Source organism: Montipora foliosa, chromosome 12, assembly GCF_036669935.1.
Source record: "Montipora foliosa isolate CH-2021 chromosome 12, ASM3666993v2, whole genome shotgun sequence".
In the NCBI taxonomy this organism is placed as follows: domain Eukaryota; kingdom Metazoa; phylum Cnidaria; class Anthozoa; order Scleractinia; family Acroporidae; genus Montipora; species Montipora foliosa.
In genome coordinates this window covers 29,993,671-30,012,230 of record NC_090880.1, presented here as the reverse complement: position 1 = coordinate 30,012,230, position 18,560 = coordinate 29,993,671, and the positions used below count along the sequence as shown (strand labels likewise).

Here is an 18,560-nt window from a genome sequence, read left to right as displayed (position 1 = left end):
TCAACCAATGGGAAGGAAAACCGAAACCAATCGCGACATGCACGCGCGATTTTTCCCGCGCTTGCAACAAGTTACATGGAATTGCTACGAATTTGGATTGGTTCATTGCGCTGTTTGTACCTGCTGTGATTGGTCGAAGTATTTACTTTTGTCTTTGTTTTGCGACAATCAATTGAAAACTGCTCTAATCATAAACATCGAATCGTACTGGAAAATCCAACTCACTCTGGTTGCGATTCGATTAAAGGCAAGGCAATGACGGCGAACTGCAATACTTACACTGCAGCCGCATCCCGTGGCACAAACGCATGGTGCTGTAGTAGTAAATGTGATATTCGCACTGTCCACCATTTTTTGTCGGGAGTCAAACAGTTTTACTGTAAAAAAATAAAAATAAGTTTTAAAAGTAAAATGGGAAGTATCCATCCAAATAAAAATTGACTCACAAGCTTTTTGGTTCACTTATGGAGCCAAAGTAATCAGTGGCGTTGCGAGTCTGTGGTTAGAACGACAGCTGGCAGAAACACCGTATTTAGATCAAATCTGATATCCCTGCAAATCCTGATATAGTTCTAATCATAGTTAATGCGTGGAGATGGTTATGAAACTCGACAAGTCCTTTTGTTTCATGTTTTTTTTTTCTGTATATTTTTGGCCTTGGCGATGCACAAAACACACCTATCAAATCTCTCGATTAAATATTATGCGCAACTAATTTGCGAAGCCGGCCGAAGCGAAAACAAAAGATTGTGCACTCTCACGGTTAATTCAACATCGATTTGCGATAACATTGTTCTCGCTTTTGAAAGTTTTAAGGTTTCATAACCAGTCACTCGATTATTAACTTATGTTCTAATGTTACCCATATCAGTATTATTTACCTATTTACGGACTAATCATTCTGTTATTTGCGGTTATATCACAGCCTGTCAGATACGATATTCTTCTCAGTACGGCTCCCTTTTGTTAATACCAATACAGATATCTTGTTCAGGGAGAGGACTCGTCTCCCACCAATGTGGCCCGGGTTCGATTCCCAGGTCCGGCGTCATATGTGGGTTGAGTTTGTTGGTTCTCTACTCTGCACCGAGAGGTTTTCTCCGGGTAATCCGGTTTTCCCCTCTACTCAAAAATCAAAATTTGATTTGATTTGTGTTCATATATCATATCATACATCTTTATTTACCCTCGGATTTTTAGAGTAGGTTGGTGTAGCTAATATCTCCGAGCATTTTACCCTCCCAACCATGATACACCACAGAAGACAGACCACAACACCGGGAACTACATGCCCTGCTCTTTGCGACAAGTGTGCGGGTTCTTTTACGTCCAACAGGATTATGAACATTGAAGAGTTTTGAGACGGGACCTCCGGCTTATCGTCCTTATCCGAGAAGACTAGAGAGTCTAACCATTTGCAGATGTAGTTACAAAGGCAGCACTTTCTCCTCAGTTATTTAAAGACCCTGAGTGTTGGTCCGGCCGGAGTTGAACTCACGAACTCCCGCTTGACAGCCCGGTGCTCAACTAACTGAGCCGCCGGTGCGCGCGGATTTGTTAATTTCAATTTACTGTGTCCGGCTCCAATTAGTGCTCCAGCGCTTTAAGATTAGACACTTCAATAAAGTTCCTTTTTTCTTTCTTTTATATGAATCCCGGCCTTCATTAGAAGAATCGATACACCTCAAAAATGAGTTGATGGCGCTTAACTGGATTATGAAGCCGGATGAAAGTACATGAATCTTCACAATCTTACCAGCACAATAATTATTTCCTCCTTCCATGCCGTATGCGTGGATAGGAAATGTGAACATGTGAGTTTTTTGTGGATTGATGGAGATCGATTTTTCACGAAATTTTCCTATCGCACCGGAACATTCGGATATCACAACCTGTGAAACAAAAACGCAAAATGAGAAGAACAAACAAACGGATGGTAGACTGTGCAACGCCTAAAGGAGAGTCGTACTTGACAATCGACCCAAAGTACACAAATGTGAATTTCATAAAATTCGTTTATCGTCTGGTATGTTTGTTCTAACAGGCCACGTTGCAGGTCAGTCAGTAGGGAGCTTAAGCATGCGCGTTTTTGAGACGCGAACGGCAACCGGAAGAGAACATTTCGCTTGCCAGGACGGTGATGTCTTCCAGATTTTCAATACTGATCATCTCTAATGGAAAAAAGATACTTAGCAACTAAAATGTGGTTGTGTGAAGAGAAGTTAAAAGGGAAAACCGCTCACTTCCGGTTGCCGTCCGCGTCTCAAAAACGTGAGTGCTTAAGCTCCCCAGTCTGTCAGTTGGTTTTCCAACGCTCATCACTGCTAAGATCCGTTTTACTGTGACTTCGGTTATATCCGTCTCACCTGACTTAAATCCGTTCTCCCTTAATTACCGTTCGACCAAATCAAAGGTGGATTTAGCCTGATACCCAATTTCATCAATAACACGCTTTCATATCTTTACAAATACTTGACATAACGATCTCAACCGTTTCTTCACAAAGAATCATTATGGGACTAACTTCCACTTGGCTAATGTATTTAATTACACTACGCCCCACAAACTGAAGCTAAGCTACACTGCCCTAACTCGGATCACCTCTATTTATCTTACATTACTCCACGCAGAGTTGACTTACAGAGAAATCGGCAGTGACGTAACCAGTGTTCTGAACGATGACATACAAACGGCCATCTTTAGAAAGAGTTTCAAAATCCTGAGCGTAAGCTTTTAAGATTCTCCCAGATGCTCTAAGAGATAAAAACATCAACAGATGAAATATATCAATAACAAATGTATTTCTCAACTTCCTTGGAGGAAATCTTGATAACTTTGGAATAAAGCAGGAATTCAATATTTTTCGTTTGAACCTGCTACTTTTTGTGATTAGATTTAAAATCCCCCATCAGAGGCTGAAACAAGACCAAATATCTATTGGCTCTCACAGGTTTTCCCGAGCTCGACGCAAACTGCATGTATTCTGTTTGCGTCTCCGATTGTAGAAATGAATGAATTGCGCCTGTTGTCACTGACCAACCTGGTCCACCAACCTGGTTATCACATTGGATTAAAAACCTCTCTTAGAGACCCGACCTGTTGTAAATGAGAATAATGTCATCAGCGCTGATTTGCAAGGTCACCATACTGGTCATAACTTCGTCGATCTCATAAGTCAACATGAATTCTTTCTTTCCACCAACTTTGGGGCGGTTTTTGAGGCCAACCAGCTTGCCAAATTTCTCCGGAAAATAGAGTGGAGTGATGCCTTGAGTGCGGCGAGCCTAAAGGGAGGAAATTAGCAACGACAAATCGAGGATTAGGTCAAATTAGAAAGGACCGGCATGGTAAAGAGAAGTGAAAGAGTTCGCTGATTCACAAAACGCAGACAGTGAAATGAATCAACCAGAGGTAAATGGAGTGAAGTTAATACAATTAATATGAATTGGCCTGACTGGCTGAGAAAATGACGGGAAATGGTTTGGCCAATCAAGAAATGAAGATCGCTCCAGGGCTCGGTTGTTCAAAAGCCGATTAACGCTAATCCCAAATTAAAAATTACACAAGGAATTTATTTCTAAACTCTCAAATGCTGTTCAACGCTGACATTTGACAAAACTTTACAATAGAAGAATTCAATCTTGAAAAACAAAAATAAGCAAAAGAAACTTTCACCAAAAACTTGAAAACGTGGAATCAAAGTTAACGCTAATCCTGGATTAAGTTAATCGGCTTTCGAACAACCGGACCCAGGAGGATATTTTATGAGGATAAAACAGTTTCACTCTTGTTGCGACAGAAGTTTTTAGGCACTGAGTGCAAGGTGATAACTGTGACAGTCCTATTCGCTTGCGTTTCTTTGCAAGAATCACTTTACTAAAAGATTATAGCCCGGACAAACAAGCTGGCACAAGTTTTCAGTAATATTCAGTAGCTTTTGCTCTGTAACAATAATTTTTCCGGCTGATCAAGTTTCGAACGCTTAGCTTCTTGCGTAATTCGGCAAAAAACAAGCTCCGACACCAATCTACACCATATTGCAGTTTCACGTCATTTATATGTAAATACTACAACTTCTACAATCCAACTTTTTTTATCCTTAAAATGTTTTCTATGTGCTAATTACTAGTAAATAAAACTATTAAAAAGGGAGGTCACCGTGCTTGTTTCTATGCAACACGACGACAAATGGGCAAATTCGGCTTCAAAATGATCATTTTCCGCGAAAGGACTTGGGCCAGTTCCAAAACGCACTTAACATTGCCTGCGAGCAGGCTCTTTTGTATTTGTTATGTGAAGCATCAATTCTCTCGCGGCTTCGCCGCTCGCACGACACTTACAAAAGACAATATTTTAGTTTATAAAGAAACTGTGGTGCTGCGTCGGTGGGAGATTGAAACAGAAATTTATTTTATCAAACGAGTTGATACAGGTCGAATAACCACCGTGAAAGATTTGGAGAGCAAAAGAGCCTGCACACAGGCTATGCTTGAAAGCTTTTGAACAACAAAAGCGGCCTTTGTTGTATCTCTTCAGATGGCCAGCGAGAAACGCTGCATATCTTCAAAGTCGCAACGTTATGCGCAGTATGAGATGCGCGGTGCGAAATATGGGAATATCTTTAAGCGTAATGAAGCACTTGTTCGAGAGTGGTTAGCTCTTTATGACATACTTGTAGCATCTTCATCTCGCCAATATAATGCGGGGTTATGTATTTGTCATAAAGTGTCCCGCCTGACAACTTTGCATGTGAAATCTGGGTGTGTTACTATAGCAACTAGGCCAGCCTCTCTCCAACACAATAACCCAATAACCCTATAAACAAGGTTCCTTAATCCACGTGTCACATCCAACTAACCGTGTCTTCCTTAAAGTAATCGGATGGCTGGTTATTCAAACACCTATAAAAACAAAAATAGTAATTCCGGCTTTTAGTGTAATTAATTTGAATTGATGATTCTAGAATTTAGAGTCGCACTCACGCGCCCCGTTTTTGCTGGCATCCGGCTGGTTGTTGATTCCTAAAAGCCGTGTAGGTCACACCAATCTTGTCACATTGGTGAGGCCCTGTCGGCTTGTAGTTGACTTCGTATTTGTCAATTATCAAATAATCGCTTGGTCCGTTCTGTCGATGGAGAAAATAAACAGTGATTAGACACTCAACAGAAAGGTCGGTCCGGCCATAATTTTTTAACGACAACCAAAATGATGTTTGCATGAAAATATAGTTTAATTTTACGAGGAACATGACACTAACATGGTGTCTCTTGCTTTGTGTAGGGCATTTGGGAACTTGTGCAATGACTACAGTAGCAACAAACGAAAAGAATGAGCAGAAAAAGAAGCTTTGTACGCCTGCTCGAGCGAATTTCTGGTCAATAGATTTGTTTGCCGTCGCCTAGAAAACGGGGTGGTTTTTGACGTTACGTCATCGCCGTCTTGTTGATGGACGAAAACAAAAGATCTCACAGTAGCTCCTTTTATTCGTTCACCAGCAATTGCACATTATCTGTGTCTCCAGAGATTGGTTGCAAACCCGCCTACAACAAGTAAGGACGTTAAGTGCTACTATGACGAAATTCGCATCTATCCTATCTATCTGAGCCATGTTAGAACATAACCATGTAGTCAGTATGAGAAGAAGAATGCTGTTTACCATTTTCAAATATCTCTTTTTGTTCCAGAGATATTCAAGTTTTTAAAATATGCAAATGAGCCAAGTGATGACGCCATAAACTCAACCGCATTGTGGTAAAATATGATGAAGAAAGATATGTGAGCCACTTTGTATCAGAAATGCTTGATTCTTTGCAGTAAGATTCTAGTAGAAGTGCTCCACAATATAAGCATACCAGTTTTGTTACCATGGCAACATGCTGGTTTCCAGACCTCCCTGATATTAAAGCTTTGCAGGCCACCTTTCAGGGGCACTCAACGACAAATTTGTTGTAAAATGTATTATTATACCCCAGTTAATGAAAATAAATGTTATTAAGGCATTTTCAGGTGTTTTTTAGTGTTGCTGGGAAAACATTATCTGTTCCTTTTTCCCAGCAAGACACACAAGAAATTTCCCAGCCAGCTAGATAAAATCGGTTGGTTTCCCAGCCAGCTGATCAAATTTATTTTCCAGCCAGGAATTCCGCGCGCTTTCAAATCCCTCGATCCAAAACGACCGAACAAAAGCGACAAAACCGGAACAAAACAGGTTTTTTTCCGCAAGCGCAATCACTCTGACCAGCCGTGGTATGTTTGTGACTACTCTCTGGGAGAGGGAAGGGGTGGTTTTTTTTTTTTTTTTTTTAGTCGTCCTCAGTCTTCAGAGCTTCTACAGCCAGCTCGGGTTGAAATGCTAGAAAAAGTCAGTAATTCCCAGGCAAAACCTCTATCAATAACAAAATTTCCCAGCCAGCTCATCGAAACACCTGTATTTTTGCCAGCCAGCAAGATTCCTCTGGGGAACAGATAATGTGAGGAACAGATTCGTTGGGTGCCCCTGACCTTTGGCGTACTATTTTGATATTTGCCAATGGTGCCTCATCTGCATGATCCTGCAAGCATATAAATATGTTAGGCCAAGTTTGTGGCCTTGTTAAATGTTTTTCTAGCATAAGATTACCAAAAATATTGAAATCAGGTTGGAGGGGACTGGAAAAGAGTGAGTTGCCATGGGAACCAATTTCTTTATAGCCGTACGTGTGTTGCCTGTGGAACTATTAGCCCACCAAGTTTCAATGATCTCTGCTGCAAATTGACAGAGATAGCTCTAATTATATATTGATGTTATGTTGGGTTGAGTCAATAACGTCATCTTCCTCTCATTTGCATATGTTACACATTTTTCAAACCTAAATATCTCCAGAACCAATGCTGATATTTCCAAACGGTAAAAGGCGTTTTTAATATTTCCTGGCATTCTATGTGGTAATCCTAAAAACTCAAGAGTTAAAAAATTTGATTATAGTAGCACTTTGATTAAGCAGGGAAAACGACAACATCTAAGAGAACGTTATCTATTAAAAGATATTGTTTCCCGTTATTTAATAATTTCGTGATTACTCCAAGTCGTTCGGGATTGAAATTGTGTATCACGCATCCCAGGAATTGGTAGGAACGGCGGAGAGGATGTTGGGAGATAAAATTGAAAAGTTGTTGCCAAGTGCTAGCGCCCTTTAACCTCGTACCCAGATCTCCCTCGGTCATCCAGTGACAGAGTGAGATCTGGGTACGAGATACGCGCCCTTCACATAACCTCAAATTTGGTTATATCACCTCGTGGTCAGAACGAGAAAGGCTTAAAAATGTACCAAAAAGAAAAACACACGTTCCGGGCGTGTGGAGCTTTTGTTTTGGTCGTTGGAGTTTTTTTTTGGCGTTGTCGTAGCCGGCATCGTTGTTGTCTTTGCTTTAACTACGTACCAATGTGAAATGACCAATTTTGAAGCTTAGAAAATATCAGCCTTGAGCCCAAATAATTTTCGATATTTTGATTCCTCAGAAACTCGCACTGGTTCTAGCCTTATCAAAATCGTTGCCATAGGTGGTATGCCACCAATCTCTAGAGACAGATAACAAATGAATGATGTAATGTAGAATTGCTGGTTGACGAAAAAGAGGAGCTAATGAGAGTTGTTTTGTTTTTGTCCACCAACATGGCGTCGATGACGTAACGTGAAAACCACCTATAGTGATTCAACTTTTCACCCACGTGATCAGTAACCTAGTTTTTCTACCGAAACAAAAGGAAACTTTTGTATGATAATAGAGTTCAATTCCCGGTGGATTAGTTGAAGACACCAACATGGCCGCCGTTCCATTGTTTAGGGACACCAACATGGCCGCCGTGACGTCACGTGAAAAACCTCCATTTATCTTGTGAGGTCTTTTCATTTTGTCCGAGATTGTTGCTCGTTGGCTACTCGCGTCCAAATTAAATAATTTTTCTCCTTACCATGACTTGCGGGTGATTTTTGGGGTCAATTTTATCTGTGATGTGCGGAATGAGCAAGAACTTTTCAGTCAGAGTCGGGAACTGCCTGTGGGTCTGAAACTCGCCGATATAACTCGCAAGAAGCTTGCAAATGAAACAAACACAAAATCGATTAGTTGGGAAGCAGGGATAGCGTGGGTTAAGTCCGTTGTTGGTTCTTTTCTCTGCTCGGAGAGGTTTTTCTCTGGGTTCTCCGATTTTCCCCTCTCCTCAAAAGCCAACATTTTAAAATTCCAATTCGATCGGATGCAGCCTGCTACAGCACCTCCATTAAAGTGCTACTATGATAAAAAAAAAAAGTCTTCCTTTTTTTCTTTAGATTTTGAAAGTATGATTGCTCAACACTTTACTGGCAAAATTTTGGGCTTTGATTTCTATGCAATGGCTGTTTACTTTGAGTGTAAGTTTTGGATTTCGCGGTCCGCCATTACTCGCGTTCAAAACTGACCGATTGGACCTCAGAGGGTTGGATCTAGGGAAAAGTGACGTCATTGGCTCACTAGCTTACAATTTCAGCGTGTAAACGCTGCTTATTATACATGCAAAACACGAGTTTAAAAGTCTGAAAGTCCGAAACTCCCGTGCTGCATATTACTCACGCATTGCAATCTTAAACTATGGAGTCTGTGACGTCATTTTCTCCTTGATCCAGCTCTCTCAAGACTTTTAAGTTAGTCATGGCGGACCATTAAATAGGAAAATTCCAGTTAAAATAAATAGGTATCTTTTTGAAATTAAGGATTAAACCTTGGGTCACTTACTGTTTAGTTAGCATAGTTTTGAAATCTAAAGAAAAATGAAAATTGATTTTTTGCTCATTGTAGCACTTTAGTTGAAACCACTTTCGGGTGTGTGGAGCTTCCTGGGTAAATATCGATAGCTTGACTTTGTAAACTTCTAGGGTAAGAAAGAAAAACCATAGGCACTTTCGTAGGCTGTACCAACACTATAATCCACCGATTGCCGCGGAAGTCTGGAGTGTAGAGCTCCATTCTTTTCAGAATGTGGTCAGCCTGGTCTTTCCATGGCTGCTGTCAATGCTGAATCTGTTGCTGCCTTCCAAGCGGATGCTTTTCCAACCATAACACAATATTGGAACGCAATGTAAATATTTATATGTTGTAAACAATTTCATTAGGTTTTTCAAAAATTAATTTTTGTCCCCTCTTCTATTTCGTCGCTGACTGTTTTAGTATCCTGATAGTCTCACGACTTCCAAGATGGTTAAATATGTATATTTAGTATAATTACATTGGTAATTTTTGAAAATTCTCGTTGCTGATTGGTTGCCGTTAAGGTGATTATTACGTGATAATCAGCTAAGCCGTTTTTCAAAAATGGCCTCAAGCCGTTTGGTCGAGGTGACAAACGACGAGATTAATTGTTTTAAAGAAACTGCATATTTTTCAAATAATCACCTTGTAATCATACTAAAACAATTATTCACCACGCCTTCGGCGAATAATTGTTAAATGTATGAACGCTCACCTGACACAAGCGAAAAAGCGCGGGAAAATTGTTTACGTAACGCAACCAAGCGTGACAGTGCTTTAACTCACCCTGCCGTATTTGCCTCTTCCCATGCGCACATGCGGTCCAATAACAATCTCGCCACCGGGTACCCACTTGGGTTTTGAAATGTTGCCAACTTTTTCCAAGACTTGGTCGAACGTTTTCACGTGAATTCCGAACTCCATTTCCCATCTGCCGAGCTCATTCACAGTATACCTGACGCAAGTAAAATAGAAAACAACTAAGCGGGTTAGTTTCTAACGAAACTAGGGAATTTAAGAAACGGCGACGGCTACGACTACGACAACGCCACAAAACAATAATATCATTGGTTAAAAGAGCATAAATAATCGTGCTGCACGTGCAGCACGGATTTTAGCAAGTATCTTAGCGGTCCTCTGCATAACGACGACGTGAAATCACCAAATTTGAGGTTTTGACGACAACGTAAGCATGCAACAGAGAATCTTTCATTCTCTATTTTAACTCTGAAACCGCTCGTACCAATTTGTTTGTAGGATACTTCGCCCACATTGTAGGACGTGAATGAGACTGAATAATCGCGAAAGACTTATGATAGAGCCAAGTTATATTTTGAGGTGACGTTTTCGTCGACCGTCGCCGTCGTGGATCTTAAATTAGGGAGCTTACGAAACGAGGACGGCGACGGCAACGAGAACTTCATTTTAAAATACGGGTTTGCGTTATTTATATCACTACGAAACTATTTCATGTCGTTTCGCGTTAAAAATGTGTAGTAACTGTCGACGAATTAAACTGATATGAGTGAGTTGGAAGCGTAGAGAGAGAACTGAAAATTCATCGTCATGTGCTAACGTCCTCCACAGAACTTTGAATTTTGTCATTTCACGTCGTCATTTAGGAGATGACGGCAAAGAAATGTACTAAAATGTAAAACGCACGTGCAAAGCGTGCAGAGCCATTGTTTTTGCTTACTAAACCTATTGTTTTGTAGCGTCGTCGTTGTCGTCGGCGTCGTCATTTCGTAAGCTCCCTATTCCCTATTATGGTGCTGCGACGGTGGCAGATTAAAACAAGAAAATGTTGTTAAATGATTCACGTTTCGAGCGTTAGCCCTTAGGCAGAGAGGTCCGTTTCGCTAATAGTTCAGACCTTGGTCGTTCGCTTCCACCCGAAGACACTACAGTCCAGCTCATCTGAAGCTTTACAAAAAACAAATAAGTTATCCTCTGGAAAGCGATTTATCTAGAAGATAGTTCTATTTTGCCTTTTGAACAACCGAGACCAAGAATTTTCGGTTCAGAATCAAATGGAACATAAATCTTCACTTCGAAAACTTTGCACAACCCCTCGAGGGGTGATTTTGTGATATATCGGATTTTCCGGAGATTCTCGATTCCATTGGGTATTTCATTTCAACGAGTCGGGCGCGATTCAATTAATTGATAAAAAAAAGTCGGTATTTTTTGTTCTGAGCGAAAGGACAAAAACTACCGTTCAATGAAAACATGAAAATTTTAGGAATTTAGTTTTTGTCCTATGGATCACTCGCATTGACAACACTAAATAGCTTTTATGGTCTGGACAACTTGCAAGTGAACTTACCATAAATCGTCATATTTCATACAGTGGGCAGCGGCTTGTACCTCGGAGAAAATTTTGCACGAGAGACCAGCGCGACTGAAGGGGGTAGAGTCTTTGAATGATCCGCGCCATTTGTCCTGTTCTGAACACCAACAACAAAATCCCTATGTATGAAGCAAAAAACAACTGCGATTAGAAACGATCCTGCGCCCTCAGAAGGGACTGATTTTTCAGTTCAGTCAAGTTCTTAAACAGACTCAAGGAATCCACTCAGCCCCCAGCGTCTCCTACATCACTTTGGATGGTATCACTTTGACATTTAGGCAGCGTTTACACGAACCCGGTTTCATTTGTAACCACATCGTTTTCGATGAGGTTACACCTCTGTTTACACGACACCGATGGAGACTATTGCCAAAACCGTGTCGATTTGAAACCGCTGCCAAAAGTGCAGCGTTTTCAAAACGATGCGGTTTTATCTGTCGTGTAAAGAGCGAAACCGCATCGATTTGAATACGGTTACTATTTTGGCGTGTAATTTGCATTGTTCAATTCAAAATAGTAAATTTAGCATGTAGTGCAGCGCTCGCTTTAATATATACCATCACGACTTGGATTTTCTGGCGAAAACGGTTCCGTGTAAACACCTCCAAACTGCATCGATTTTGACGCGGTTTTGAAGTCATGAAACCGTGTCGATGAGAAACTGCGTTCGTGTAAACGCTACCTAAAAGTCATTTGGTATCACTATGGGTCATCATTTAGTAAAACCAGAAACCCATAAGGGTTGAAACGTGTAACGGCCCCTTGTGTGCTGCGAAACAAGCTTCTGAATATTCAACTTGCTAAGTACCATATTTGGAACAACAAGAACGAGGGGTTTCCAAATATGGTACTTAGCACTGAAACATTTAACCAATCAGTTTGCACTGAATATTCGGAAGCTGTGAACGCGCGTTACACGTTTCAACTCTTATGGGTTTCTGGTAAAACACAATATGGTTATAGACTGTGTAGCGAAAAATTGTTAGTGTTCTCCGGCACTAAAGTTGTACGAAACCATACTACGTACTGTCCTTTCATCAGTGGAAAAAGGGACAGCAGCCCCGAAACGTCTGGCTTTACACAACTTTAACGCTGGAGAACACTAACAATTTTTGACTTTTAATCATTCGATAAATGCGGCCTTATTTTTTGTAGTCATACTATATAACATGGATGTTGTCACTACAGTGAGAGAGTGTCTAATCGGCGTGGGTGGGTGGGTCGTGGTTCGTGGTCGTGGGTCCCTAACCCTAACCTAACCCTATCCCTTTTTTTAATCAACGACTGGAAATTCTCGAAACAGACAAGACCAGGACCTAAGACCTAAGACAATTTTGGATCGAGCACTGAGGGAGCTAATATATATCTTTTTTTATCTTCAAACAAACACGACCCACCACCCACCCACGCGATTTAGCCTCACCGTTCAGTGATAGAGCTCAGTGTAGAGCCGCTAGAATAATTTTTAACTTTCCAAAGAATATATCATCTGATGCATTGAATTTTGTTTATCGGTCTACAATTACACGACACTATGGAGAAGAAATACTCAAAAAGGGAATTTGAATGAAGGTGCTCAACATGCCAAATGTTTAGAGGGAAAGAGATCCACAGATGGCGGGCGACGGTAGAAGAACAGCTATTTCCACATTTTCCAGGTTAAATCGCGGTACTTTCAAATAATCTTTACAATGTAAAAGAAGATCGCAGAGTTCTAGCAGGTATATATAGTATCAATAGATCAAAGATATACTGTGGTGTTACGTCATTTAAGGCTCTCTAAGTCATGATCTTTATAAGTTATTGTCTTACAGGAACGCGCAGTTATTCAGGCAGCCAGTAGAGTTGCTTTAGTGCAGACAACCAGCAGCATTTTGCCCAAAGAAATTACGTAGATTTTTGTTTTCTGCTCACAGTAGCAGATTACATAACGAAAATATTACTTTGTGTACGTACCTGACTATCCCATATTTTATTTCCTTCCGAATCATAATCGAAGCCACATGTGGACTCATCCGTTTCCCAGGTGTCATCACAGAGATTGCGTGACCCTGAAGCCCATGCTCCGTTATCACTGACTAACACCTCCTCCTCGGGCTTGTTGTTGACTGTCTTAAACAATAACGAAAGAAAAATATAACGCTTACCACGAATCCGGCAAAGCTTGGGTTGCCCTCGTTGTAAAGAAAAGCACCGTCACACGTGAAAGTGTTATTGTTTCAAGTCTTTTTTCTCTTTTCTTTACTATATGTGAATCTCACAAGTTTTCACACCGAGGGTGAGCTGAGAGGCCGCCGAACGAACTTCTCTATTAAGAGCACTAGACTAATATGACAATGTAATATAATGTAATAATTTTGCCGCTTTATGGTATTTACCAAAACAGTATCAGAAATTTGCACATGGCCAAACGAGAAGAATCACATGACAACCTGAGTAAAAGCCCAGTAATACGGGCAACATTTTTCGTGCAACAATGGCCGTTTTTATACTAGAGACGCATAATCCGTCCAAACGAATTATGCGTCTCTCATGTTATCCGTCTAGTGTAAAGACGGGACGAACTATATGAGACGCATAATTCGTCTTGGACGAACCTGGGCGAACATTTTTTCTGCGTCTGTTAATTTCGTCTAGTATAAAGACGGGCACTAGACGCATAATGCGTCTGGACGAACTTTCCAGTTTAGTGCGTCTTCGAAGACGCACTAAAATAAATTCTTCGTCCAGACGCATAATGCGTCTTGTGGCCGTCTTTATACTAGACGAATTTAACAGAAGCAGAAAAAATGTTTGCCCAAGTTCGTCCCAGACGAATTATGCGTCTCTAGTATAAAAACGGCCAATGTTGCGTTGCAAGTTGAGATGGTAGTGGGCGCAACAAAGCATCTCAACTTGCAACGCAACTTTGTTGGGCGACAAGTTGCACGAAAAATGTTGCCGACATTACTGGGCCTTAACATGTAATTGACGTTGCATCGAAAGACTCAAATGTCGAAATCAAGAACGTGGAATTTCTCGGCATGTACTTCACACTATATACGCTGCAATACATGACATAAATGTCCAGGTAAGTTCAAGGATCCCTTCTCTCAATTCCGTCAGTAATCCACACTTCAAATATATACATTCATCTCATCCATTGAGTCCAGGGTTCGTACGCTTTTTTCAACTAAAAATTTTTCAAGTACTTTCAATGACACATTTTCCATTTTTCAAGGACTCCACGCACTGCAAAATCAAGCGATAAGCAGCTGTTCATATAGCTAGTGTGCGCCGACTCTCCCATGCTCGAAATGTCAACATCCTTCATGCACACAATGCATCGTGCCTTGTGTTTGTCACCCTTGACTTCGCGTAGCCACTCTTTGTACAGTGGTTTCTGAAGCCACAAGTCGCTGAAAAACACACTTTCCCATTGTTGTCAATCTTTTATTCGTGAAACAATAGCCGAAGAAACAACACCCACGCAAACAACAGGAAGCACTCGAGGCACATGGCTTTTCGCGGACAGAGCGAAGACTACAAAACATTTCATTGGCTCTTAGAATTACAGACATTGAACCAATCAGAGCAATGAATATAACAAAGAACAGGAAAATGTACTCGGCGCTTGATGGACGTTCGGAGAGTTGTAATGATCGTTTTCATTTGTTTTTTTTTTTTTACTATTATGTGTCGCTACTGTTCTGCCAGTAGCATATATTTTCATATTAGGCACTCTAGAATCTAGGATGGATGAACTTAGCTACAAGTTTCAAGGACTTTCCAGCATTGACTGCAAATTTCAAGGACTTTTAAGGCCTTGAATTTTTATTTTCAAATTCAAGGACTTTCAAGTACTTTCAAGGTGCGTGCGAACCCTGTGAGTCCTTTTACGGGAACAAATGAGCCCAACGAATTGACATGCTCCCAAAAAAAAAACTGTGTGGCTTCATAGCTCAGTTGGTGTTTTTACAATGACTGCAAAAAATCTCGCGCGCTCATTGGCTAATCTTTATTGTCAATAAGCGGACAGACACATAAATTTATAATTTATGCGAGGATGACGCAATTTTGCTCGCCTCAGATTGAAGTTTCTCGCATTTTTGTCTCGCGTTCTTCTCGTGTTTTGACTTAATTTTGACCCCTCTGGCTTTATGTTATTGTAAAAAACAAATTGATGTCACTTTTTCATGCGTCTGTCCTGTTATTGACAATGAATTTCGTCATAACATTGTCTGCAGATCCACTCGGCTATCGCCTCGTGGATCCACAGCTACTTTGACAACGTTATGACGAAATTCATGATCAATAACAGGACAGACGAATGAAAAACTGACATCAATTTGTTAAATAGAGCATAGTGAACCGGCATCGCAGACTGAGGTCATGGGTTCGAATCCCGTTGAAGACACCTGAATATTTTGGGTGTCTGTAAGAGACAATTTGTTTAAAGGGTAAATGTCATGCTAAATTTGCTGTTTTTAGGTCAAAATGGGTGAAAATCAAAATTAGTACTTTCGCTCACACCTACAACATTCCTGACAACCACCCCCCGAAAAGATAAGAAATATACTTTTGGCACAAAGTGCTATACTTCGTATGTAATTTTTGGTGTTTTTCTGAAAACACAGTCTCCAAACTTGAAACAACTGGCCAGTCTTTTCAAGTTTCAATAGGCCACTTGCACTAAGAGGTCACGTGACCAATGCTTCCCTTAAACAGTGAGTTGTAATCTTGCTGTTGCCAAAAATTGACAGAACACATAAAAATTATCTTACACGCGAAATTTGAGAGGAAACGAATTGAAGGGAGATATTTTATGGTACTTTGATTTTTCAACAAAGTAGCATGGTTTGTCTTGGCCGCCATGTTGGAGGGCATACTCTTGCCCTCCAACATGGCGGCCAAAACTACTTTTTGCTAATATCTTGATAAATGTTTGATAGTTGAGTTCAGATGTGCCATAAACGTTACCACATCATCTTTTCAACATTTTCCTTAAAGTTCAAGTGCAAAATTTGTGTCAGAAAGCGGTAATTCATAATTTTGAAAAATCAAGTTTTGGTCACGTGACCAGCTACGGACTTTCTCATTTTAAGCAAATAGTGCGGGTTTGAAAAACCAAATCACTATTATTTTGTTTAAGAGATGACCCACTAATAGTGTTTCGAAGGCAAAATCATGTAACTTTCATTTTCATAAAAACGATGTCACATAACCCCTTAGTGCAAGTGGCCTATACATTTCCATCCTCTCCATCCTTGGCTGCAAACAACAAAGAATAGCTTCAGTGCACTTCAATGGTCGTTGGCAACAAAAAAAAAAACAGCATTATTTTTTTATTTTCACTGATGCAAGGACGTCTTTTAGTGTTTTGAAGTTTGGCTAAAATAGCGTGACACTGCTCCCTTGAATTGTCCAGATACTGTGACGATCTTTTCTAGAATGATTTTGTGTATTATGAATGGTAGATTAAATGATATGGATGCTGAATTGTGACAACGCAAAGTGATGATGTTGCAAGCAAAAAAATACTAACATAAAAAAACAGTAGCTTAGTGTGATCTAATAGTGACTTACTCCTCTGTAGTAATATGGATACGTCAGGTGTACAGGGGTCTTGGCTAGAGTTATGATAAACGGATTGTACAGCCTAGCCTGCTCTCGTTCCACTTCATCGTAAACTTTGCTAACGTTCGACACCGTCTTCAGCATCTCTGTACCATTCTATAAAATGGGAACAAGTTAGACGCAGAATTAGTTGATTCATTTGTTGTATCTACAGAAGGACGAGGCAAACTCCACCCACAAACTCATCCAACTCGTCCCAACTCGTCGCATTCATTTGCAAGGACAAACCCACCACAGACCGAAATCGAATCAAACTCCCTCGAAAATATCACAGTCATAGCACGCCCCGAGTTATATTACTGTGCTGTAAGAGGTTTTAAGTACTTTAAAGTTTATTTCACAAGTAAGTCTTCCAAATATTTCTTAAGCCCTTAGAAAATCTATGAAACCCAACCCGATTCCACAATGAGGTCACATTTATACTCCTCCCATCCGCCAGTGCGGAGGACGATTAACAACCTTCGACTAGTTAACAATTAGTTACGGTGATCCGTTTCCTTGACTAGTAGAATATCGAACCATTTCAGCTCCAAAAAGTCACTGGAAATCTGCTAAAAATAAAGAATCTCCAAAATCGATCGACAGGACTCTTTTAATTAAAAGGAATCAGTTTTTCTCCCTTTGGGAGGGATCATCTCATCCAGATGAAGTTCGGATAATAAATAAAACAGTGTAAAATAGTTGTAATTATCAATACTGAGACTGCTATTAAAGCTTGCTTGGTATTATTCGCGCTGGGTAAGATGTGACCTGCATTATTTATCGTGCAAGACTTACAAACACTATAGAGATGATAAAGAAAAATTTCTTACCTGCCCGCTTCGGACTGACATTGTAACAATAAGCTTTTTCTCACAAGCTTTTTCGTACACAACGCTCATCGGGTCATCGGCGCTGCCTGTATTTTCACATATAGTGATGCTACTTTTAGCGATCAGATCGGCGTGTGAAGACGGAAGACAAGCCAAGAACACAAGAAATTTAAATATCTTCATTTTTCTGCACAGCTCTGAGGTAATTCCGGTCAGTTGGTGTTATAAATACTACGAAAAAGCTAAACATTTTGATGGGACTTTGCGGTTAGTTGCTACACGTCGCTACACGTGAGGTCTATTTTAAACTTCGCGCGCATCTATCTATGAAGATGCAGCTGATATAATGGATCGCGGGCTACATTTGAGAGAGCATCTTACAAACTGCGCGAACCACGAGCCACTGCTACGCGCCTTTTATTCTTTTATCTGCTAATTAAAAGACTTTGAAGGCGACTAAGACATGGGCCTCACTGTAGACCATGATTAATGCGACTTAAAGAGTCATTCATGGTCTTATAGAAGAAAATGTACCATTCAGAGCGTTCAATATATTTTAAAAAGCGCCTTTAGAATTTACATTTGAACTGTCCGAGGTTTCCAAATGTTTCGCGGGCACATTTTTCCGACTCGTACTTCAGTCTTAAAGGCTATCAGAACAACAGTTTCAAGCCGCAGAAACGATTAGAGTTTCCCTCCCACGCGACCGGACAAAAAGCCTTTCCTGTGAAAGGGTCACGTTCACTCAGAAGATGAAGCTCAAATTGAAAATATTTCAGCTAAAAACGGTTTCAAAAAGTGTTCTACTAAATCATTACCTTTCTCGTATCGTATCTTTTTTGCCGCTTAAAACTGGGCTCAAATATATGGTTCGGGCCGACAACTGTAAACGGAGAAAAAAAAGAACTGCCTAATACAGTGTACATTGTACAAACGGAGGCAACATTGTCGGATGTTACGCGTTGCGTACAGACTTGCACATCCTGTTGCATGTAGTTGTTTGAAGCTGGTCAACAACT

At 40.5% G+C, this 18,560-nt stretch overlaps 1 protein-coding gene across 2 annotated transcripts in view; it reads right to left on the bottom strand.

Annotated features, from left to right (window-relative positions):
• The window catches only part of LOC137978823 (hapless 2-like), a 24,524-nt gene extending 5,964 nt beyond the window's left edge, over positions 1 to 18,560 (bottom strand). The window contains exons 1-12 of one of the 2 annotated variants that reach the window (XM_068825910.1): positions 18,360 to 18,560; positions 16,679 to 16,825; positions 13,070 to 13,225; positions 11,090 to 11,232; positions 9,550 to 9,718; positions 7,952 to 8,074; positions 4,983 to 5,125; positions 4,859 to 4,901; positions 3,097 to 3,284; positions 2,642 to 2,753; positions 1,757 to 1,892; positions 280 to 377 (exon numbers count right to left, since the gene is read on the bottom strand). In XM_068825910.1, coding sequence (XP_068682011.1) covers positions 280 to 377; positions 1,757 to 1,892; positions 2,642 to 2,753; positions 3,097 to 3,284; positions 4,859 to 4,901; positions 4,983 to 5,125; positions 7,952 to 8,074; positions 9,550 to 9,718; positions 11,090 to 11,232; positions 13,070 to 13,225; positions 16,679 to 16,825; positions 18,360 to 18,533 — 1,632 coding nt within the window. In that variant the 5' untranslated portion in view covers positions 18,534 to 18,560. Of the gene's footprint in view, positions 1 to 279; positions 378 to 1,756; positions 1,893 to 2,641; positions 2,754 to 3,096; positions 3,285 to 4,858; positions 4,902 to 4,982; positions 5,126 to 7,951; positions 8,075 to 9,549; positions 9,719 to 11,089; positions 11,233 to 13,069; positions 13,226 to 16,678; positions 16,826 to 17,541; positions 17,845 to 18,359 lie in introns of those variants that run through there. The other variant, XM_068825909.1, reaches the window with a different exon arrangement.